The sequence below is a fragment of the Mesoplodon mirus genome (genome assembly GCF_964341445.2).
Source record: "Mesoplodon mirus genome assembly, chromosome: X".
Lineage (NCBI taxonomy): Eukaryota > Metazoa > Chordata > Mammalia > Artiodactyla > Ziphiidae > Mesoplodon > Mesoplodon mirus.
Window position 1 is genome coordinate 88,238,087 of NC_138981.1, and position 24,257 is coordinate 88,262,343.

General features: G+C 46.7%; 1 protein-coding gene across 1 annotated transcript; it reads right to left on the bottom strand.

Moving 5' to 3' along the window:
* Window positions 1–9,958: 9,958 nt before the first annotated feature.
* LOC309796253 (nuclear RNA export factor 2-like) lies at window positions 9,959–16,039 on the bottom strand (the record flags this gene model as incomplete). Its single annotated transcript, XM_082609297.1, is given in 18 exon segments — window positions 9,959–10,029; window positions 10,647–10,689; window positions 10,785–10,900; window positions 11,009–11,067; window positions 11,174–11,246; window positions 11,249–11,277; window positions 11,420–11,475; window positions 11,559–11,681; window positions 12,018–12,054; window positions 13,467–13,675; window positions 13,871–14,002; window positions 14,161–14,268; window positions 14,388–14,476; window positions 14,623–14,692; window positions 14,831–14,911; window positions 15,028–15,132; window positions 15,250–15,333; window positions 15,944–16,039. Coding segments are annotated over 18 exon segments (1,581 nt in total).
* Window positions 16,040–24,257: the final 8,218 nt, after the last annotated feature.

Consider the following 24,257-nt stretch of genomic DNA (forward strand, 5'->3'; position numbering starts at 1 on the left):
GCATTCTATACATAGGTTCATGGGCTGGGTTTTGAGGAAGAGGATGGAATTTTTTTGCTCTTTGAATGAAAGTCTTTGTGGAGAAGTTTGACCATCGAGGTACGAAGGTGCCACCTCGTGACAGTGGACTGAACTGAAGCATGAACATCGCTGAGCCAGAAGGTGGGAGGGAAAGGCCTAAATCCAGAGAGCTTTCTGGAAGTCTGGGTGGAAAAGGGGCACACTCCGGCTACAGGGATACTGAGGTATCTAGACAGAAAGTGCAGCTTCTTTCTATGCTGAATGGAAAGCTCTATGTGATTTCAACAGAAAGACCATTTTTGTTTTTTATATTTTAACAGAAGGATTTTTTTTAAGGACCTCTGGATAAAGGGGTATACACCTATATAAGCAAATCTGGATCCCTGTCATTTATGATCATTGTAACCCACCTTGGCACTTATTGTGACCGTATTTCCATGTAAATGAATTTCTGTGATAATATTTTCAGTTACTTGGCAATAAAATTTCACTTATTTTTTTATATTGACCTCTTGTTGCATCATATGGATGCTCCAGAATTCACTTTTCTAGTACCAGTGATGTAAATATAGTTCCTTTACCACGTTTTCTATTACAAACTATAGTGTGCCTAACATTCTTGTTCATATACATGCAGATATCTTAGTAAGCATTTTTATAAGTTCCTGAAGTGTTCTTTCAAAACAATGAAAAAACTATTTTATTTGAACAAACTCTTACTATTTTATATTTCTAACAATACTATATGAAAATTCCTGTTTCTGCACACTTTAGAAATAATGTGAATCACTGCTAATCTGATAGGCCACAAATCCTCTCTTCTTGTCGTCACTATAACTCGTTTTTGCTGCCTGACTAGAATTCCATCCTATGGATGTGACATAATGGAGTGTCACAACCTCGTGTCATTTGGAATTCAGTGTTCCTTATATTCCCCATTGTCAAGGCTGTGTGGATGGCATTTAACTGTGCTGAAGGGCACAGCTCAGGATTCATGTGGCTATTTGCACATGAGCTGAATGTGTCCTCTTTGAGCACACATTGCACTCTCTGGTGAGAGTCCTAGGATTCAAAACGCAGCCTGGTCGATGCATGAATATATATGGTGTGAGTGTGTCAGTGTATGGGTGCATGTGTGTGTGTGTGCGCACTGACAACCACATTTCCTTCTGTTTCATTCAGCCCCTTCATGGCCTTGCTTCTCATTCGTTCTCCCTTCCTAAATCCAGGCTCAGGAATGAAGGTAGGGAATTATCAGGATGGCAATCCTTATAACCAACTCCTATCACCATCCTTAACTGCGTCCATCCTGAATGTAATTTGCTTGGTATGGTGGTACAAAAGAAGACCAGACCAACATCATATTGTATTTTTATTTTTAATTTCTTTTATTTTAAACAGCTTTCTTTGGGTAAAATTTACAGGCAATAACGTTCACACATTTTAAGGGTACAGTGTGATGATTTTTAGTAAATGCACGCAACCATCACCATAACTGAATTTTAGGCATTTCTGTAGTTCCCAAAACTTCCATAATGCTTGAAAACACTGAAGCCCCATACCCATACTTAGTACCAGGCAAGCAATGATTTGATATCTGTCTCTACGGATTTGCCTATTTTGAACATTCCCTATAAATTGAATCATACAGTATTTGGTCTTTTATGTTTGACTCTGTTCACCTAGTATAATGGTATCAAGGATCATATATGTTGTACATGTATCAGTGCTTCATTCATTTCATGGCTGAATAATAGTTTGTTGTATGGCTAGGCCAAATTTTACTTGTGCATTTATCAACTGATAGGCATTTGAGTTGTTTCCACTTTTTGGCTGTTATGAGTAATGGTACTATGAATATTTTTCCCCGAGTTTTTATGTAGACGTGTTTTTATTTCTCTTCAGTATGTAGCTAGAAGTGGAACTGCTGGGCCATACGGCGCCTCAACACGTGAGACAACATTACAATTTCAGATGATTTCATTCCATAATTGGAAATACCTTGAGAAAAAAAAAAGAGAGACAAGTGAGACAGTCTCTAATGAGATGACCCTAATAAACATGGTTATCCTGCTGTAGACCTATTTGTAAAATCCCTTTCAATGATGCAAAAGGATGAGACATGTGGGGGACATTTTCAACTTCATTTGAAAGCCTACTGTCTATAGCACACACTTCCCCATTATCTGACTTGGTCTCCATGGAAGGTGTTTTACAATTCTAGATTTCAGGTAACTGACAGTATCAGTTTGCAATGTAATCCTTGTCTGTAGACAAGCAACTTAATTGTATCCTGGCTAGGGAAACCTCTGTCTCCATTTGACCATGCATTTCAACACTCATGATGTATAAATGTGACAAATGTGTGGTTGTTGACTTTGGCAAGATCAATTTCAGTGGAGGAGTGGAGGGACATCCCCATTAGATGAGAGATGAAGACTGAGTTGTAGGGGAGGTCGGGGGATGTGAATTGAGTATCAAGAGTTCATTGTAGATCTTTGGTTGCAGAGTGCAAAATATATATGTAAAGAGGTCAGTAACCAGAGATGTGGACAGAGGTCCAGAGCATTAAATGATGTTCTATAATCACCATTTATAAGATACTTGAGCAGCTTGAAATCTTAATGAGAAGGATCTGTCTCTTCTTAGATTTAACATCTGAATTTACCACACCAGCCTTCCCACACTTTATTTCCTTGTTTCCTTCCATTCAGGAGAAGCCTAAAACTTACTGAAGGGCTAGTGCAGAGTTTCTTCTTAATGTCTGTTAAACGTATGAACAGATGAATAGGTGGATGCATGACGTGTCAAAGATGTGCTAAGAATTTAAGGATTTTTATCCCTGAGTGCGGAGCTCCTCGTGCAGATGACTGAACCCATGGTGGTGGGTGGCTGAGAGGATGCAGCTTCTCAGGACTCTGCAACTGACAGCTGCAAGATGGGAGCCCTCAACTTCAGTGTTCAGAAGCACATATAGGCAGACTGCCACACCTTATGTCCTGGAGGGATCCATCCCTGACCTGAGCAGGTGAGTTCACAGACAGGCTTGCCTTCCATCTGGGGGAATGAAACTATTGTCTGCTCAGAAGCTTGCTGTGGTCCAACTCTTGTGCCATTTCGAAAGACTCCAGAACGAGCAGATCCAGCTCCTCTCTAAACTTGAACTCAACATATATCACAAAGAGATATTCTCAGTCTCTTTCTAGGGTTACACATTGTCCATAGGAGCCCCCAGAGGACACACACACACACACACACACACACACAGCCTGGAGCCTTCATGCAGGCAGTAGCCCTAGGAAAACTTGCTGGTGTATAAGGCCGTCACTCATGGTTTGGTAGGTTGCAGAGGTCACTGGAACTTTTTGTATTAATAACTAATGCAAATGATGATTAGCAGAATAGTCTGCACACTAGGGATACTTTTAAATAACCTTACTATCCAATTAAATCTGATGACAATAAGACAATTTCTATGTTCCTGTTTTTCAAGTGTAACAATAAACTACTGAGAATTTCTAGTGTGGGTGTGCATATGGGGACTCCTACAAAGACTGATATTGCTGGTGGGGATTTCACTTAGTACGACTTTTTCACAGGTTGATTTATCAATATGCATTAATGAATCCAGGAAGTTTTGACCTTCTTGCATTTGGAGCCTGTTCCTTCAATTATTCATCCTCAGCATAACACCTGTCCCTCTATTATACTGTGCGTATTCCTTATGTTGTCTGGGAATTCACTTTCAAACACTAATGACCTAATCACATTCACTTGTCTCCACAGAATAGGAAAATGAAGTACAACTTGCATAAATACAAGCAGGACTATCAGCCTGGCATCGGAAGTGAAGATAGATTTCAGAAGTGACACAGATCAGCAGGAAAGCAAGACTTATTTGAATACGGTGTCATGTGCGGCTGAGCATCATGCAGTCTGCACTTGGACATACAGGGTGTCAGTCTCTGCTTTTCCTCTTAAGAGAAGGATGGCCCCCAGCCAAGTAGCGTAACCTCTGTACATTACTGTTTCTCCAGCTACAACATGATGTAAAGATATGTTATTCTCTGCCTTCCAGGAATGTTGTGGAAAATGCATGAGAGAGAAAAATGCATGCATTCACAATACATAAGCCCCTATGATTTTCTGGGTCAGAGGTCCTTCCCTAATATATAACTTTTCAGTTCCAACCATCCAAACACTATTCACAAATGGCCATTCAAGTACAAAGTAATGCAAGGACTTATGCCTATTGAATCCATTCAACACAGAGTATGATAATATCTGAAGTGTAGATTGGAAAGTAATTACGTAGAAATAATAGCTTCTTCCATCCCATCTAAGGTCTCAAAAGTGCTTTCCCAGATGGTATCTCATTAGCCTCTACATCTGAGAGGTTTTATCCAAAAAAATGGCCAGCATGGGGGAAACGATTTAGCCAAGAACCTATGATGTGCCTGAACCCCAGTGATTTACTGTAGTGTTCTTCTGCAAAGCCCATTCTTGCTGGGTTACAGTACATGTTATTCTTTTTTTTTATTATTGAAGTATAGTTGATTTACAATGTTGTGTCAATTTCTGCTGTACAACAAAGTGATTCAGTTACGCATATATATTCCTTTGGACTTTCTTTTCCATTATGGTTTATTAGAGGATATTGAATATAGTTTCCTGTGCTATACAGTAGGACCTTGTCGTTTATCCATTCTATGTATAATACTTTACATCGGATAATTCCAAACTCCCAATTCATCCCTTCTCCACCCCATCTCCCCCTTGGCAACCACAAGTGAGTTCTCTGTCTGTGAGTCTGTTTCTGTTTCATAGATAAGTTCGTTTGAGTACACATGTTATTCTTAAGAAATTAACATAATTATTAAAAGTGGAATGGGAAAGGATATGAAATAATGTGAAATGGACCAATGGTTTTCTTTCACACACCCACTGGAAATGCTGGAGTCAGGTTTCCTTTCTCCTAAATTATCTGAGAAATGACTCCAGTACAGAGGAATGACACTGAAGTGAATACGTAATGAAAACTTATACATTTCCCTTCCATTTAATATTTCCACATTATTGTCTTATAATCATGTGGTTTGGATTGTATCAAGGGAATCTCCTTTAAAGGATGGTCAGGTATGAAATAAGACTATTCATCCCTATTCAGTACTATATGTATCATCTGCCCGATTGACCTTTTGCTCCTCACAGTAATTGTCTAATATGGATTGAATTGTTTCCATTTTACAAGTGAGGAAAGGCAAATTCAGAGATACTGTGACGCAGCTATTATAAAATTTCCCAACTGCTTTTCACATCCCTTTGTCTTTGCAGCCTCTAATGATCATTGCCTAGAGCTACGTTTCATAAAAGGTTGCAAAAGAATGATGTACAAATTCTTTAATTGCTTCTGCATGTATCGGCGGAAATTCTTTTATAAAAGAATTCTTCCCTCAACAACTATGCGTAGGTATAACATGCACAGGAAAGGCAAGGTGTATATACAGTTCATTGGCAGTATTTCCACTTTCAAAAATTAGGTGTTTCCCTAGGACTCTCAAAGGTGAGCACTGAGTTGGTTTTGTTGGCTTTTTTTTTAGAGTTGTCATAGATGTCTCCATATTTGACGTGTTTTAGTGCATGATAGTCATTAATGTTTTTGATGTTCAAATTGTTCTATCTTTGGCCAATGGGAGGCCCTGAGGTTATGAGTCTTTTTTTTTTTTTTTTTTGGTACGCAGGCCTCTCACCTCTGTGGCCTCTCCCGTTGCGGAGCACAGGCTCCGGACGCACAGGCTCAGCGGCCATGGCTCACGGACCCAGCCGCTCCGCGGCATGTGGGATCTTCCCGGACCGGGGCACGAACCCGTGTTCCCTGCATCGGCAGGCGGACTCTCAACCAGTGTTCCACCAGGGTAGCCCCAGAAGCAATTTCTTATTGAGCCCAAGGAAGAAGAATTAGCACAGAAGAGCAAAGAATAGGCACAGTTCAGCTAGACAGAAGTCATCAAACATATGTCCAGTTCCAGAGCCATCCACTGACCACAGGACCTGGGTTGAGTCTCTTCCCCTGTGTCGGCCTGAGTCCTAACATAGAAGTACACTCGATATAGAAACAGGGGTTAGGGGTGGGAGGTTTTCGGTCAGAAGACCAGGATTTGATACTGGGAACCATTACTGTCTGGTTGACTTATCTCGAGCAAGTAATTTATCTAATATGTGTGCTATACTTGTTGCTATCTTTTATTACTATTGTGGGTTTATTCTTTCAGTTTTATGAGTATTATTATTTTCCTTACCACCCAGCCAAGTGTGAATGGTAGGAGTGGTGATTAGCACAAAGTTGGGGACGAACCCAACTGAGGGTGGAGAATATAGGAAGTGAAGACAGAGAATGGAGGTGAAGAAAGCAGACAAGGCCTGGGCTCTCTCTGGGTGCCAGGCCCTGGGCCCACCCTTTCATGACCCAGGGAATGTTCTTACCCAACAGCACTCCTGCGTCTCAGCTGCAGACAGTGGTGACCTGGGGGCTGCCAGGGAAGTGCCCAGATGAAGGACTATAGCCTTATTAGCTCCCTCCACACTGAAGACCACCAGAGCTGCCTCTCCATTGCCATCTCCCTGCTCTTTGCTTCTGAGTATCGGAAAAGGTACCACGTGGAAACTTCCACACCTGACCCTTGGAGGGCTTTCCTCATACAAAAGATACTCTACCTTCCTCAGTCCTCAAAGGTTGTCCTGCACAACTTACATTCCCACCAACAGTGCAAGAGGGTTATGACCCAGCAATCCCACTATTGGGCATATACCCTGAGAAAACCATAATTCAAAAAGAGTCAGGTACCACAATGATCATTGCAACACTATTTACAATAGCCAGGACATGGAAGCAACCTAAGTGGCCACTGACAAATGAATGGATAAAGAAGACGTGACACATATATACAATGGAATATTTACTCAGCCATAAGAAGAAATGAAATTGAGTTATTTGTAGTGAGGTGGATGGACCTAGAGTCTCTCATACAGAGTGAAGTAAGTCAGAAAGAGAAAAACAAATTCCGTATGCTAACACATGTATATGGAATCTAAAAACCAAAAATGGTTGTGAAGAACCTAGGGGCAGGACAGGAATAAAGACGCAGATGTAGAGAATGGACTTGAGGACATGGGGAAGGGAAGGGTAAGCTGGGACGAAGTTAGAGAGTGGCATGGACTTATATACACTACCAAATGTAAGACAGACAGCTAGTGGGAAGCAGCCGCATAGCACAGGGAGATCAGCTCGGTGCTTGGTGACCACCTAGAGGGGTGGGTTAGGGAGGGTGGGAGGGAGGCGCAAGAGGGAGGCGATATGGGGAGACAAATACACATATACCGCATTCACTTTGTTATACAGCAGAAACTAACACAACGATGTAAAGCAATTATACTCCAATATAGATGTTAAAAAAAAAAAGTTGTCCTGCACACTAAGGAATGCGGACTCTGAGGTAAAGAAGGAAGTGCCTTCCTCTCAGAGGTATGTCATCTCCACGTTTTTACCTGACATATTGTACTTTTATCACTAATGACTTTATACATTTCCTATACACAGCCCATCGATACACACACACACACGGAGATATGCTGTCAATTCCATTTGGTTCTACTTTATCTCCCCCATGAAACTGAGCACAATGAATGCTTTTCCAAGTTAATGAAAGCATGTACACATGTATGTGTACTATCCTATTCCTCAATAGGGGTTTTGAGGGAGTACCCCTTGGGCCTGTTATATCAGGGGAGAACAAATTGACCATTTCCCCAGCCCTAGAAGCCCATTGTCTAAAAGGGAGGCTGCTCCACTGTCCTCTGGAGAGGGCGAGGGATGGAACCTCATTCCCAAACTCCCACTTACCTGGATAGGTGACAGAAGCTATATGAGGAGGAGCTTTGTCATGTGTGAAATGGGACTCATCTTTAACACAGAGCTGTCCTGAGGGGTGAATGAGAAAACCTGGGGCTAAGGCAGGCATTATGGAAAGGTGTTTCTCATTGTTTCTCCCAATGAGAGTATAGATATCTTTATGAAGGAAGCAAATCTCTCTCTGGTACGCCTTGAGTTCAAAGTTTTAAAGACAGAAGGATCTGTAGCTTCTTGGGAGACTCAGAAGCTCCTAAGAGCTGCCCAACATCGTGCCTCTGAGCAGACCCTAACCCAGTTCCCCACGCTGGGAAGACAGGCTTGCCTTTGATTCACCTGATGAGCTTAGTGAGAGATGGCACCAGGGCAGCAAGCTGTCGTGTTTGCCTAACTGCTGCTCCTGGACTGCTCCGCCTGTTAATACGTTTATGGGAAAATTCTAGACCTGTCTCCCATTCAACAGTGCAGGGGTCCTCAGATCATGTGTCATCCAGCCACGTCACACCACAGTTTCAACCATCTGCTGCCTCCCTGTGAGACCAAAACCTAAAAAGTACTACCATTTCATTGAAATACAATTGTCCCTTCTTTCATTCACTGATAACTAAATATATATTGGGCTTAAAATTTATACTATTCCATTTGAGGTGTCTCATTAGCTCTGTAGTAGAAATAAGATAAGAAGGAAAATTAATATATGGGCAAATTTAAGAGTGAAAAATGAGCTGAGATGGCTCCTTCCCATTAGCTGTTAACTTGCTCAAGCTTCAAGGCACTGAAGATTAAAGAATCCCTCTTTGGACCCCTCTTCCCCATTCAGCCACAAGCCTCTCTTTCTCTTTGTCTCTGTCTCTCTATTTCCTTCTCTCTCTCTCTCATGATGAGATCTCATTTTCCGTAGATAAATATAGAAATATATAAACGTGCATAATAAATATGTAAACACCTACATAAGCAAACTTACAGGAAGATATGATGAAGATGAAAACATTCAACGGTTACCTCTGGGTAGTATGTTTTGGGCTAACGATTTTTTCCCCCTCCACATATACTGTGACATATACAGTGGAATGAACCTCATGCACACTCCTGAACACCCAACTCTCTGTTAATACAGAAGCAGCATCCATGAAATTAATAAAAATAATACAAGGCTGCTCAAAATAACTAGGTAGCTTTATATGTACCACGAATGAAATGTTCAGATTAAAAATGACTGAAATAAACAAGGAAAACAAATTACCTTTAAGTTCCCATTAATCCCTCCTCTACTCGTCCCAGCTCCCTCCTATCCCCATGCAAACCCAGCACTCACTTCTGAGACCACTAGAGGTTCATCTCAGATGGGGTGGAGGATGCCTCCATGATGTCCTGCTGCAGCTGGGAGAGGGTGTGCATGGAGCTGGAGGTGGGTGTAGGCACTGGGATGCAGAACACCTCTGGGTCTCACTGGGGTTGGCATCACTCACAAACAGCTCGTCATTCACGATGCACAGACTGAAGGAAAAATGGGCCCTCAGACAACTGATGGATGGACACCCTCACCCCCAATACTGACTCTGCTCCCAGTGGCACTCAGCAACCAGATTCCTTCCACGTCCCTCCTGTGTCTGTCTCCCAGGTTCCTTGACTGGTACCTCTGCCCCTCCCCACAGAGCCCACGTTTGGAGAGGCTGTCTACCACCTTCACTCGATTTATAGGTTTATCCCCAACCCATGGGCAATTTCGCATTTACCCTTTACCACAGCCCAAGGGCTGGACGCTCTGATCCCCATTCTCGGAAGAAGACACTGAGTCACACAGAGGTCATGTGACTTGACCAAGGTCACACAGCGAGTGAGTGTTGTGTCAAGGAGAGAACCCATAGGCCGATTCCAGAGCCCACGCTCTTCTTAACCACTAGGCTAGACTGCTCCTGGGATCTCCCTGCTGGCTTTCCACAGTACCGAGTAAACCTAAGGTCTGTGCCATATCATTCCCACGCCACTGAGCCCAGGGAAGGATGGGCATTCCCACGCACAACAGGGCTCTCACCTGCAGTAGCTGGCAGGGGTAGCGACGAAGGTCCAGGTGAAGGCACGCACACAGCCCTGACAACTTCCTTCAACAGCAAACAACAGTACCCCTTAGAGTAGCACATGCTGTACATGCTCACACGGTGGTCCCCAGTCAGGGTGTTATTGGACACTCATGTTGAGAGGGCAGTTGTTCACAGGGGCCAGGGTGTCTGGAATGGGGAGGGCAGCTATAGGAGCAGTCTGCGCCCAGTGACAACAGGGCCCCTGACAACCACTACACAAGTTCACGGGATGCATTTTTCACAGCCGCCCAAGAGGTGGACACTACTACCGCATTGTGCAAATGAGGAAACTGAGAGGTTTAGTAACGGCCCATGTTCTCAGAGTAAGTATCAGGGTAGAGAGCCACCAAACTCCACAGCCTATGTCCCCAAAGTCCAGGGTGTGCAGGGCAGACAGGCATGGACACAGCTCAGACCTGGATTGTCTGTGGGAAGACTGAGGGCTGGAGAACACAGTGGGGAAGGGGAGGGGAGGGGAGGGGAGGGGAGGTGGGGGAGGGCAGGTGGGGAGGGAAGGGGGGAGTGGAGGGAAGGGAAGGGAAAGGAAGGGGTCCAGGAAGCTGGGTGGGTCTGGGAGTGAGCCTGGCCAGGGGGAGGCAGCAATGAGACATCAGGGGTGGGGGTCTACACACACTTACCTTCCTCGAACACCCCGGTGAAGGAGAAGCAGAGCATTGTTTCCTGAAAGGGAAGAGCCCAGGCGCCCAGTCACCACCTCCACCTCCTACCCACCTGTGGCTTCCTGGGCCCGCCCGAGGGAGGAAGCAGGCGCTCACCATCTGGAACCAAATGTCCACCACGAAGGAGCTGAAGTCATGCTGAGTCTTGGGCAACCCACAGAGGGTGTGCACAATGACACGTTTTGTGTGCTTCAGCAGCTGGACCCGCAGGTCTGTAAGGGGAGGGCAAGCGAGCAAAGGTCAGGGGCTGCCACGCCCTGGGCCCTATGATTGACCCCTTCACCGCCCTTTCCCACCCAGTCTTCCCATCGTACACTCACGGGCGTCCTTGAGCTTCTTCATATTCCTGCTGTCCTTGAAGTACTCGCACAAGCTGCTTCTAGGAGACAAAGAGCAACAGTGGGTGGTGGGTGTTTGCAGGAGCTGGCCTGTGTCTGCTGGGGAGCCACACGGCCCAGGAGCAGAGCCTGTGCTGTGATACTCACGGGGCTGGGTCCTCGGGGTGGAAGGGAATGGTCAGGGAGAAGCAGGCCTCCTCGTGATAAGCACCCGCGAGACTCTGTCTCCATAGTCATGGATCAAGTAGCACCTAAGGGAGGGCAGTGAAGACAGTCTATCTCTGTGGCCTGGACCTCAAATGAGACTTCAAACTCACCTGAGCAGACCTGTGCTTAGGTGGCCTCACCTCTCCTAGCCCTCCACCCCTTGCTCCGCTGGTCAGAGGTACTTACTGCTGTAGGAATTGCAGGACTAGGCTCTTCAGCTCATCAGATCCAAGGAAGATGTGCTGGAATCAAATGGCACTTGAGAATATGCAGTAGATAAAGCCTCCCTGCAACACCCCAAATGTTGTTTGATCCACTTCCTCACCTTGCAGGGCTTTACTATGTAGAGAGTGTGAACGTCAAGGGCAACTGGCGACTGTAACTCCTGGCCATCTTGGAGAAGGGAAGAGGAAGTCAGGAGTGGAGACCAGGGGAGTGGCCCTGGATGATCCGGGAAAAGGATGGGCCCAGGAGGGTGAGGGTCAGAGGTCAGGTGCGAAAGGGCCCTGGAAATTCCATGGGAAAGCTTACAGTGGATGTCTTCATCATGAGGTCCTGGAAGTCTCTAGTGTTATATTCAACTTGTGTGTGTGTGTGTGTGTGTGTGTGTATTTATGGGTTTTTTTCCAGCAAGCATATCCATGTCATTTTCAGGAGTCCCTGTCCCCCAAAATGGTTAAGCTTCTGATGCTAATATGCGATCTAGGTAAGACCCAACGGGCTTGAGGGCAGGTGCAGAGGCCACCAACATTTGTAAGATACAATGATTTACATAGGCACTTACCAGACGTAACAACTTCGGGAAATATTCTCTGATGGCCCTGTCCAAAACCAAAAATAGAGAAGAGGTGGTTGATAGTTCAAGGTTGCAATGCTTCCTTTGAGGTAAAAGTAATGCCATAAAGAGAGGTCAGTGTGTTCTGGCCAATCCAGCAGCACCCTTTGCCCACATCTGCTCCTGATTTTAAGGGTTTTCGGTCCACTTGCCTGTTGAGCACTGAGCATCTGTCATGCTACTGTCCGAAAGGCACTGTCTCCTCATCTCTCTCAGTACCTTCACTTTAATATTCCTTCCCTCCCTCCCTCTCCTTCGCCTTGGTAGCTCCCACCCAGACTACTCAGACTCCCTCCTCCAGTGCCACAGGGACCAGCATTTCAAACCCATGCTGCAGGGCTTGCTTCTCCTCCCTTCCTTCCTCCATGGCCCCACTGAAGGCTGTGGGGAGAAGAGGACATGGAGTGGGAGCCCGGGGCCCTGCCACCTCACCGGGAGTCCAGCACTCTGGCAAGACCCGGACACCCCCCCGGGATGGCCCAGGGTGCTGGGCTAGGGAGGTGAGTGAGGTGGGGCTCAGGAGGCAGGGAGGGAGATGGAGGGGATGAGGACAGAAAGGGAGTGAAGGTAGGAGGGGAGAGATGAGAGAGACCTAGGGGCACAGAGACAAGGGAGAGAGAGAAAACAAAGGGAAGGGAAAGAAGCTCTCCCGTGGTGGTGGTCAGGGAAGAAGAGAGAAGAAAGGGGAAACGGCACACCCGTTGCGGCTCTTCAGCTGACCCAGAATCGCCCAGACACACCAGGTAGGAATGGAAACTAGGCACATATTGGGCTGGGGGCCCACTGGATACTGGCTGAAACTTTGTCACCTGAGTGAGCTCAGCCAGACTTGGGCATGGGAAAACGAGCAGCCATGGGGGCAGATCTTCCCCAGATGGAGGAAAGGGTCAGGTCGCAGCTCCGTATGGGGCTGAGGATCCGTGGCCCCCTCTGATGACCACCGTCTTCTCTCCTGATGACCCCTGCACCTGTCTGAGTTGGTTCTTTATCTGAGGAATCATACCTGTCTCAGGCTGCCCAGGGCTCCTGTGAAGGACCAGGCGGGATGCTGTGACGTGTGCAGGGAGGGATGGCAAGTGCCCCTGAGAGGCCTGTCCTTCTGTCTCCTCTACCGCCTCTGCCCTCTGCCTTCCACTCCTGCCTCAGGAAGCCCTCTGATCACTGGCGGGAGCCCACGTCTGGCCCCTTCACTCAAGGAGCCCTGCTTTTTCCCAAGCTGGACCCCAAGGAGGTCCAATTCCTGGCACTGGGCCAGCAGAATGGATGTCATGACAGCAGCCACCCACGGCCTCAGCCCTCAGCATGGCGCAGGAAAGCCCCCATGTCAACCTGGGAGAGGAGGGTGGACCGCTTTGGAGGCAGAGGAAGAGGGCCCCTCTCAGAACGGGGGAGGCACACCCCAGCTCAGCACGAAGAAGGAAGGCTTCGCTCAGCAAGAGGCCCGGGACTGGAGGGCCCTTCTCAGTCCAGGGCGCCAGCATCTGGATCAAGGCTGGTCGCTCCTGGTCCTGGTGAGGAGGAGAAGCCCTGCTTCCTGGGGCACACTCTTGGGAGGCCTTGGTGCAATATAGCTGGGCGCAGAGAGCTGGAAACAGACCCCAGAGCACCTGCAGAGGTGAGCAGGTCAGGGGAAGGAAACTCCTCACCGGTGATAGGCACAGAGAGAGCAGAAGGTGGGGCCTGTGATCCTCCCAGAAGACCAGGGCTGCCACCTCTGGCAAAGGGGCACTGTCACAGATAGTCTAGGCTCCCATGGGTGAAGGTCACCAAGAAGGGTGACAGGGTGTTCACACTGACCTTACATAGGTGGACTGGTCTGCGAAGGTGTCACACAATGGGTTCCCTTGCAGCCACAGCTCTTCAAGCTTCAGCCCTTGCATCTTGCTCAACTCCCACACAGACTTCAGCTGAGAAATATGGGGCAGAAGTGGGAAAAGGAATCCCAGGGAAAGAGGGACATCTGGATCTCTGCACACCCATACCCCTGCCCTCCCTCACAGGTACCTTCACCTGCCTCCTGTCATCACTCTGATGGCCACTAACACGCCCCCTCTGCTCTCAACCCAACTTTGACCTGGCTCCCTCTTCTCACCTCATTTTCAGAGAGGTTCAGGGTTTTGACCATGGGGGCCACCTGTATAATGTCAGACAGGCCATCCAGCTGGTACAGTTTGTTGCTGCTCAAGTTCAAGGACAACAGCTTTGGGGCAAGAAGAGGTAGAGTGAAGGTTACTATCGAGGACCTTGGAGACAAATCTGCCCTGCACCCCAGCTCTTCCACCCCCTACCCTAATACCAGCACTGGGCCTACAGCCTTACCTCAGGGAAATTCTTTTCGATGATCTGCAGGGTGGCAGCCATGCAGCTTCTTCGATTCAGAATTATATCAATATCATGGCCTACCAAGTCTTCAGGAAGGAGAGGGGAGGGAATCAGATGGCTGAGTGGGGTCTGGGGCCAGCACCAGCCCCTCCCCACGTTACCATCCCTAAGTCACCCTCCAGGAAGACCCCTCTGCCCTCGCCTGCCCTAGAATTACTGCTGTCAGCCATACCTGGGTCAAAGCGGAGCCTCTGGAGGTCAAGAGCTTGCCGGGAGACATCAAATCGTTTGCTCAAGGTCAGCTGCGGAGAGAGAGATGGAGACAGCCACTCTGAGGCTGTGGTGGTGGCAGGGAAATCGGGGGTGAGGGGGACGGGGCACTGGAGGAAGGAGAGGTGGGTCTGAGCGCTGGCACACAACACGCCTTGAGTCTGCATTACCTTTAGCTGCTCCATTTCTTCTGGCTTCAACTTATCCCGCACAGAGTAGGGAACAGCGGAGGGGCCGACAAAGACAGGTATCTGCAGGAAGAAGAGGTGGGGTAAGCACCAGGAACTCTAGTTCCAAAGAAGACAACCAGCCCCTGGCCTGTCCTCCTTCCTCAGGATGAGGTACACGTCACGCCCTCGACACACACCTTTCGTCTCTCCTCGTCACAAATCTTGTAGCTGACATCCATCAATGCACGGGCAGTGTTAGCTTCCTGGACAAAGAACTGAGCCCCATTTTGCAAAAAGTGGAACTACAGGGAGTGAATGCAACAGCAATAGTATCAGAAGCCAACAGACCCTGCTGAACCAGGTCTCCCTCTCTCCCCCTTCCCTGTGCCCACGCGTCTGGCTCCGGCATCCTCTCTTACGTCCACTGGAGTGAAGGGGACACTGCAATGGCTCTGGATTGAGTTCATTAGCCATGTCTTGTCATACTTCATCCCACAAGGAATCTGAGGATGAAAAGAAGGGATGGGAGAGAGGACAGACAGCAGGGTATTTAGGCTGGAGGACGAACCTTTTCCTGTTCTTTTCTGGCCTTCTACTGAGCTTGAAAGGGCTTCTAAAGAAGGGACCACTGGCACGATTTCTTATGGGTGTGCGTAATATGGATTTCCTAAATACTCTTTCTCTCCAGTCAAACTCTCTTCCACATAATCAAGGTGACAGAGATGATCTTCCTTTTATAAATTTCCAGGAGATCCTACCCAGTGCAGATACTGCTTGCCCCTCAGACAAGGTCTCCGGAGGCTCGATCCTCGATCTCCCACACTCACCTTGCCAAGCTGAGACCTCCAATGTGGAGTTGCTCCATATCCTTGGCAGTAGTTTCCATCTTTGCTTTGAGACAGGCTCCTCCGTTCTCCTCACAGTCAGCCTGTTCCCTTTACATTGCTTCTCTGAATCTGATCTTAGATGAACAAGACTGTTAACTCCTGGTAATTAAAGGGACAGATTACAAACTGTCCCCAGTGAAATAAACCAGCATGTCTTCATGAGCCCAACACAACTCCCCCTGGCTTTTCTCTCCTGCACATTCCATACATTTTTCAGCATACTCACTGTGACCCTGAACCAGCTCCCTGGGGTTCCATCATGTGTGTTCTCCCCCATTTCTCTCTCCACAGGTGTTCTCTTTCTCCACACAGTCTTATGCATGTGGCCTTCACTGTGCCATCACACTCTCCTCTTGTTGTCTCGGATGGTACAGGGAGCGCTGCAGGGGGGATGTGGAGAGAAGGAGGGTGAGGGGCCATAAGTGCTAAGGAAGTCTTCTGTACACCCTCGTCTCTTTGACACCAGCAGTACAATTAGCTTTGCTCAACCATTATTTCACTTCTAGGAAGCTTCAATTTTGCAGTGAGAGAAGAAAAACAAGTCCAAGGAGACGGAGAGAGGTGCATACTCCCAGTGTCTGCTGTGTACAAACCCTGCTGCCTGGCCACTTACTGTCTTACTTCGGGGTCCTCCTGGACATCCCTCTTCACCACGTTTCCAGCATCCTCCTGGAGATGTGAGGGCTGAGGCTCACACCCATCGTGTTCGTAATGAGGGCTCCTCTCGCCAGAATTACCTGGGAAAGAACTCCAACCTTTCTTTCTTCCTTGAGGTGGTCTACCACCATCACTGTATTCTGAAAAGAGGAACAAAAATACAAGTTTGCAGACACATCTGTGGTCCACTTACCACGTACCATGTCTTAGGCTAACAGCATGGTAGGGCAGGCAAAGTGCCAACCTGGCCTAAGGGACCAATCCCACAAACCTCAGAAAGGACACTCTTCTGCCTGTCCAGAGAGGGCAGCCTTATCCGACAGATGGCACTATCAGGGGACGAATCGAGGAGGAGCAGGATGAGGAAGAAGAGGACAAGGAGGAGAAAGAGGGAGGAGAAGGAGGAGGGAGGAGAGGACAACTGCGGTGAAACTTTTAAAACAGTGGAGCAGGACTGATAAAGACCCGAGGTGTATGCGTCCATGGATTAGACTGGACATCAGTCATATATATACCAGGAATCTTGCCTTCTCTCAAGACTTTCCAGCAACCACACCAAAACCTCTCTCGTGCTTCCCAAATCCAATGATCCACCAAACCGATTCCACTAACTACCAGCAAGCTGGCTGGACTTCCTTTGCCAGTGCACTAGGAGCTTTAATGTCAGGTGGCACTGATGTAACAACCTCCTGAACTGTCTCCCTTCCTCCCACCTTGCCCTGCACAATACGCTGTTTGAAAGAGCCAGAGTGAGCTCTCTCTTGGGCCAGCCTGAAATGCCTTTCAGCTCAGCAGGCAACTCTTCCTCACTTCAGCTCTTGTACAACAAGTGTGTGAATGATAACCTGGAATGATGTGTCAACCACTATTTCCAAGTGTTTAGGGATTCTTCTATTTGCTTTCTATTACTGGTTTCTAATTTGATTCCATCGTGGCCAGGGAGCACACTCTGGGAGATTTCAAGTCTTCTTTTTTTTTAAAATAATTTTATTTCTTTATTCATGGCTGCGTAGGGTCCTCGTTGCTGCACACGGGCTTTCTCTACTTGTGGCCAGCGGCGGCTCCTCTTCGTTGTGGTGCACGGGCTTCTCATTACGGCGGCTTCTCTTGTTGCGGAACTTGAGCACTAGGCGCGCGGGCTTCAGTAGTTGTGGCACGCGGGCCCAGAAGTTGTGACTCGAGGGCTCTTGAGTGCAGGCTCAGTAGTTGAGGCACACGGGCTTTGCTGCTCGGCGGCATGTGGGTTCTTCCTGACCAGGGCTCAAACCTGTGTCCCCTGCACTGGCAGGCAGATTCTTAACCACCCACCACCACGGAAGTCCCTCAATTCTTCTTGAATTTACTGACGCTTCTCTGATGGTCGAGGAGGTGGTCTAACTTGGTGAATGCTACAGAGACCCCCGGGGAAAAACCTGTACTCTGCTGTTGGTGGGTGGAGTGTTCTATTTATGTCATGCAGATCTCGTTAGTTTACTGTGGTATTCAGGTCTCCTATATCCTTGCTGATTTTCTCTCTAGTAATTCTGTCACTTGCTAAGAGGGAGGTGGGTGTGGGAGGCCCCCACTATGATTATACATCTGGCTCTTTCTCCTTTCAGCTCCACCAGCTTCTGCTTCGTGTACTTTGAGGGTCTGTTGTTTGGTGCGTACACATTTAGGATCTTTATGTCTCCCTGGTGTCCTGATCCTTTCATCAATCTGTAAGGCCTCGCTTTGGCTCTTGTTCATTTTCTTTACTCTGACATCTACTGTACTGGACACTGAAGCCACAGGCACGCTTAGAAAGTGTCCTGGGTACACCTCACCTTGTATTCACTCCCAGGAGTTGTGTTGCTGTTCACCCCTCCACCCACAAACTCTCCCCTCCAACATCTCTAATTCACCATGGGAAAACATTTGGAAGTTTTTCGGCCCCTGCAGAAATAAGGTCGTGTCAAATCTCTTCCCCATAGGTGGACTCACTAAGGGTATTTTATTTTTTAACACATTCCACTGAAACAGTGAACCAGCAGATAATCATACTAGTGGTTTGTGGGGAGGGAGGATTATGGTAATTACACTGTTGGAAACCAGCTTCCTTTGGGTTGTAATACTTAAAGTTCTCTAGGTTTGTGTGCTGTGCCTTTTGTACATTAACTATTCCATGTTGTGTCAGGGCACGCTTATGAGTAAAGATCCGTCCACTGCTAATCACTCCACGATGGAGTGATTACGACCAGGCCTCAGGTGAACTCCACGGGGAAGGGGTTGCTTTCCCTGTGCGGCCCGATGTCAGGGCAATCCTGCTACTCACAACCTTGGGACTTTCCTGTGTGGCACTGAAAGGGAAAGTAAACAAAGATACTGCACTTGACCCACAAATGTCACTTGCTCAGTCCCCAAAACTCGGAGGGAGCATGGTGTGCTCTTTTTCTCCCACATCCAACTGGTGAGGAAATTCTATCAGCCCCTCTCTCAAAATATGTCCAGAAGCCAGCCACTTCTCACCACCTCCATTACCCCCACTCTGGCCAAGACACCAACATCTACCTCCTGGACTGGAGTGCTGTCCAGCTGGCCCCTCTGCTTTCATCCTGGCTCCCTTACCTGTCTGTTTTCAGCCCAGCAGCAGAGCGCAAGTCACATCATTTCAGTCCTCTGCTCAACAGCACATCACAATGGTTTGAAGCCCACCAACATGCTCAAAAGCCAGGAGTTCATAATGACCCTCATCAACAATAACAACAACAAAGAGGAACCTTATTGCTGACCTTTGGAGAATGCCGGGCAACCAACTCGTTTTCAGGGAAATCCAGCAATGAAAGGGAAAAGTTCACATTTTAAAGGGAGCAGTAAGGGCATGTGGTCTACGTACGGTGTATAGGAAGAGGCAGAGTCATTTGCAAGAACCCACATTCCTTCCAAAATAACGCTGCCGAGGGGAAAGCGTAAATGGAGCTAGCTGACAGCTACCGCAGTCCCCTGGCTGACCAACTGCATCAGGTGCCTGAACAGGGCTAGAGACCTCCCTCAGCAAGGTGATTCAGACATTGGAATCTCAGGCATTGCCTTGTTTTGGAACTCTTCCAGGAGAGTGGGTATGTGATCAAAAGCCACAGAGGGGTCATCACACACACACGCGTGCCCATACACACACTCACACGCACACGCATACATTCACTTACTGAACTTTTGCAACTCAGTCTGATTCCTGTCTCACAGTCATGCTGCCAGAATCAAGGTGATCACAGGAGTATCATAAAGCAAGTAGTGCCTCCCGCTCAGGCTGCCTGGGTTGCCCCTCAGGCTCCACCACTTATGAGCTGATCCTCCCACGAAGAAATAGTCATTAGTATCCTTTATGACATCATGTGTATTCATATGGTGACTTCCTGTGTCGTTTTGGACTTCTGCCTACATCATGGCTATGCCACTGAGTACATGGCAAAAGCATCCCCGCTATGGTAGTGAGAGAACAAGGTGAGAAGTAAGCCAACACTTGCCCAGCAGCAACCAATGTTTGCTCAGTGTTGGGCAGACTCACTAGATTTCTTTGACCTCTTCACAAATACTCCATGACGATTGTATCCACGGCCCCTTCTCAGGCTCACAGGGGTTAGATACAATAAACTTTCCAGGATTCTCAGCCAAGTATGTGGCAGAAGGGGGATTGTGGCCTCACCTATCAGTCTCCCTCCACATCCTAAGTGTTCCTCCAGCTACTGCACTGGTTCTCCTTTAATGGTGAGCTTTCAGGTCTTGGGGACAGATTTCTGTGAGCAGACCTGGGATGATGTTTTGTGACCAGGTGCTAGTCGCTCCTGCTTGGGTGGGTCCAGGTACCTCAGACCAAGTGGAGATATCTGTCTTGAAGTAGAAGAGAAATCTTTCTGGATCACAGGGTTGGCAGACTAGAAATCCCTTTGGGGTGTCAATGCCTGGCGTAGAATAACAACTAATTAACATCTGGTAAATGAATGTGTGTAATGGCGACTTGGGATCATCAACAAAGCCACATTTGAGAATCCGCAGATCTCAACCATTTCCACCCACATCTATTTATTTCAGACAAAAAAAAAGAAAAAAGAAAAACTGGGCTGCAAAACTGTTTCATAACCTGCTTGTAAAACTAGCATGTGTTGATTCTTGCTTTGGCAAAATTAATATTTTTCATTCATGTACAGTTAGAAACAGAGCTAAGCCGCTCCCTGTTGAGTAACACTAATACTACAGCTTTTCTGATCACAGGAAGGGAGGCTTTTGCGAACAGTGGGGACACAGAAACAAGGAGAAACTTTCCTTGAATCCAGCTGACACAACTTCTTCCAGGATGTCTGGTGGGTGGGGGAGGAAGGTTCCGGACCTGCAGGCATGAATGTGGGTGCTCAGCTTTGTGACAGACAGTAAGCATGGCTTACTTCTCAGAGGAAGAGAAAAGTGTGAGTGTGCATGGGTGTGTGTTAATATTTTGCATTATAAGCTTTTATAACTAGGTTACAGGTACATGTATTCCAAATCATGTTGGTAAATGCACTGCCCCCCAAACTGGATCCTACTGTACATTTTCTGGATCCCACTTTATTACATATGACCAGTTTTTGCTCCTTGGTCTTAGCCTTAATATGCTCTTTAATGATTTTTTTCATATTGGTGTTCGACTGATTTCTTTAAATTATGCAAGTACTGTGGTAGAGTTCTGTGTACCAGAAAAAAAAAAAAAGGAACAATACCCATAGGTTGACCAGGGTTATAGAGCATCCCCAGTGGTGGAGGCCAAAGAACCCAGTGGAGCACAGCTTGGCCTTCAGTGTAGGTCCAGGACTTGAGTCCCTGCTCTTCAGCTTCCCAGAAGAACCACACCAATATTTTTTATGTAAGACGTAGTTTTCTAAGGACGTGTGATGATAGTTACAGCAACATGCATTTCCGCTAACAGTGTATGACAGCCTAATTGCCTACAGTACGCTTAAACCATTCAGAAGTCATTCTTATACTTTGACCCAGACATTTCCCTTTTTGAATTTATCACACAAAATATTTCCTGCCTAAATATATACCTACAGCTACACGGCTGTGCTTTACCGGCTCTTTGGCACAGAAGGACGATGGGACCAGAGTGGCTGCTATTGTCAGAAGAGGGGTAGAAATGATTGTCATTGGAATCAAGCACAAGTGGAAAAGAAGGGACGTGAGTACCTGACATACAGAGTGTAAAGGCCAAGGGATGGATGTAGGGGCCGGAAAAATGAGGGTGAGCACTGGGAAGAAAATGAAACACAAATGAAAAAGCCTCTAAGGAGTGAATTAATCCTGGCCATATGCACACACCCGCTGGAAACCTTCCTTTCTTTCCATGTGTAGCTTGTCTGTCTCTGTTACTTCACCTTCAGTTGGAACACCAGAGAAAGAGTTCCCACACAGTCTGTGAAAGGAGAGACAGTACAGGGCAACAGCGTGCAGCAATAGGCCTCTCAGACAGAAGGCTGGAGATCAGGGCACCTTGGTCCCACACCCCACACTCATCACTGCCTACCCGACTTTGTGAGTCCCATCCCAGTGCTCGTTTCAGTCTGAACACAGAGTCACACATGAATGATTATGGGCAAAAGATTTGAGGTCAGATCGATCAGAGTTGGAATACTGGTGCTAAATTGTATGGTCCAAGGCAAGTAACTTTGACCTTACGGTGACTCAGTTCCTCCACCACCGCCCCCCCCCCCGCCAAAGTGAAGACAGTAATAGTTTCTACCTCATGAGGTAATTGTGAGAATTGAGTTGCTATATGGAAATACATGGAAAGCCCCTGGAGAAGTGCCTGTGACCTAATGAGCACTACAAATAAGTTAGCTATTCCTCGGTCGGGTACTTAATACAGTATCTGGTGTTCAGTAAAGGATGAATGTGTATTAGTAGCATTTGTTGTTATGAAAAGTAAAATGGATGGTTGTACGGGGGCAGGATGCAGTGTCAGCTACTAGTGTATCTTATAAAGAGGGAACAGTAAAACTGGGCAGCCCCGGTGGGAAGCAACTTGACATACTGTTTAAGGGGACCAAAATTAAAAGTTCAGAGCCTGAAACAGGCATGTGGAAGGATTAATGGTGGGGGGAGCTGAAGTTCCCATTTCCAAACGCGGCTCAGAAAAGAAAAAGCATCATTATTGAAGAAACAGTTTGGGTTTAAGTGGTAGATTACAAAAAGCAAGACAGAATATTCCTGACACCACATGATACAATGTGAAAAAAAATGTCAGGGTATAAAACTGTATATTACAGTATGGTTCCTCAGAAGATATTAATGAATGTCAATGTTTTTATGGTTCCTCAGAAGAAGATATTAATGAATGCTTATGTTTTTATGTGTAATTATAAACATTAAGAAGTCAAGGCAAAGGAACGCTTGAGATTGTCAACTGTGTTTATAAATGGGTGATTGGAATGCACAATAGTTATTCATTCAGATCTATGCTTTGCTTGTATAAAAGGATGTTTGTGTCTGGGTCAGCGTCTTCCCAGGTGCTTAGGGTGAAGCACTATACCTGTTTGCTCCTTACGCAGCATAACAAGGACAATTTATCATTGATAAGCAGATATGAGTATCTCCTCGCTGATTAATAAGCTGCAACACTTTACATGACTCACCCAACATTTCCTGATCCGCAGTTCCTTACATGTAAAAATCAGGGGTTAGGGTTAACTGCCAGCTTAATCAATATATAGAGCACATGCCACACTCCCTAAAGGTTCCCAGTTAATCTCCTCTTCTTCCTCTGGCCCCATGCAAACTTTGATCTGCTTTCCATTTGCGTATATTAGCTTTTCCTGCTCTAGAATTTCATATAAATGGAATCACACATCCTGTACTCCTTTGTGTCTGGCTTCTTGAACTTAGCATTTTTTTTCTTGAGATCCACCCGTGTTCTTGCCTTTTTATTGCTGGGTAATATACCATTGTATTGATTTGTTTACCTTTCATGTTGTTTTAATGAAGTTTCAGGAGGAAGTGAAAGTCCACCCTTGTGTTCAATCAGCCATCTTCCTGGTCAGTGTTCTCTTCTTATACAATGGATATAATTTCAACCTTTACCACTCATTTATCTCTCTAGGGAAATACTCTCTTCAGGTCTTTTCCAGGCTTTTCTCTTTTTCCTTTTCCCTCAGTGCCAATCACTCCATGTGTTGTGTTTGCTCTGTCCCTTCCACGCTTACCCTGGGTTGTGACCGTCTCCTGAAGAGAAGACTTCACTGTGGAGTCAGCCCTGGGCTCCTGGATGCTTGGCTTTAACCCATACCTGGCTCTGGGCTCGTCAGTGGTTTAGCCTTCCTCCCTGACCCTACCACTGGTGGCCCCTGCCTTACCACTGTGCTTTCTCATTCCCTCCCTCCCTCGCTCCCTCCCTCCTTCGCTCCCTCCCTTCCTTCTTTCCTTCCTTGAAGGAGAGCATTCTCCGTTTATTACATGGGAATTCTTATTTCATACTTTTGAGCACTGTTATGTATTTATTATGATTAAAATATTCTATGTATTCATTATTGGAATATTATAATTCCAAAACCACAATTATAAGGTTTTTAAACTAAATATTGTAAAATACTTGTACTCTCATCATTTAAATTCTTCAGGCAGTTCTCAACCTTGTTTACACACTAGAGTCACTTGGGATGATTGAAAAATCACTAGCGCCAGCCTACACCCACAACAATTAAAACAGACTTGGGAGCAGACCCAAGCAATCACATTTTTAAAAGTCTTCATGTGATTGCAGTGTGCAACCAAGGTTGAAAACCACTATGTTAAAAGGCATCAGCTTTGGGGTTATGCTTGGTAGAAGACCTTAGGAATGCCTGCCACCTCACTTTGCTGACTTTCCACTCGGTGCTCTTTTTGGGGACCTAGTGATTCCA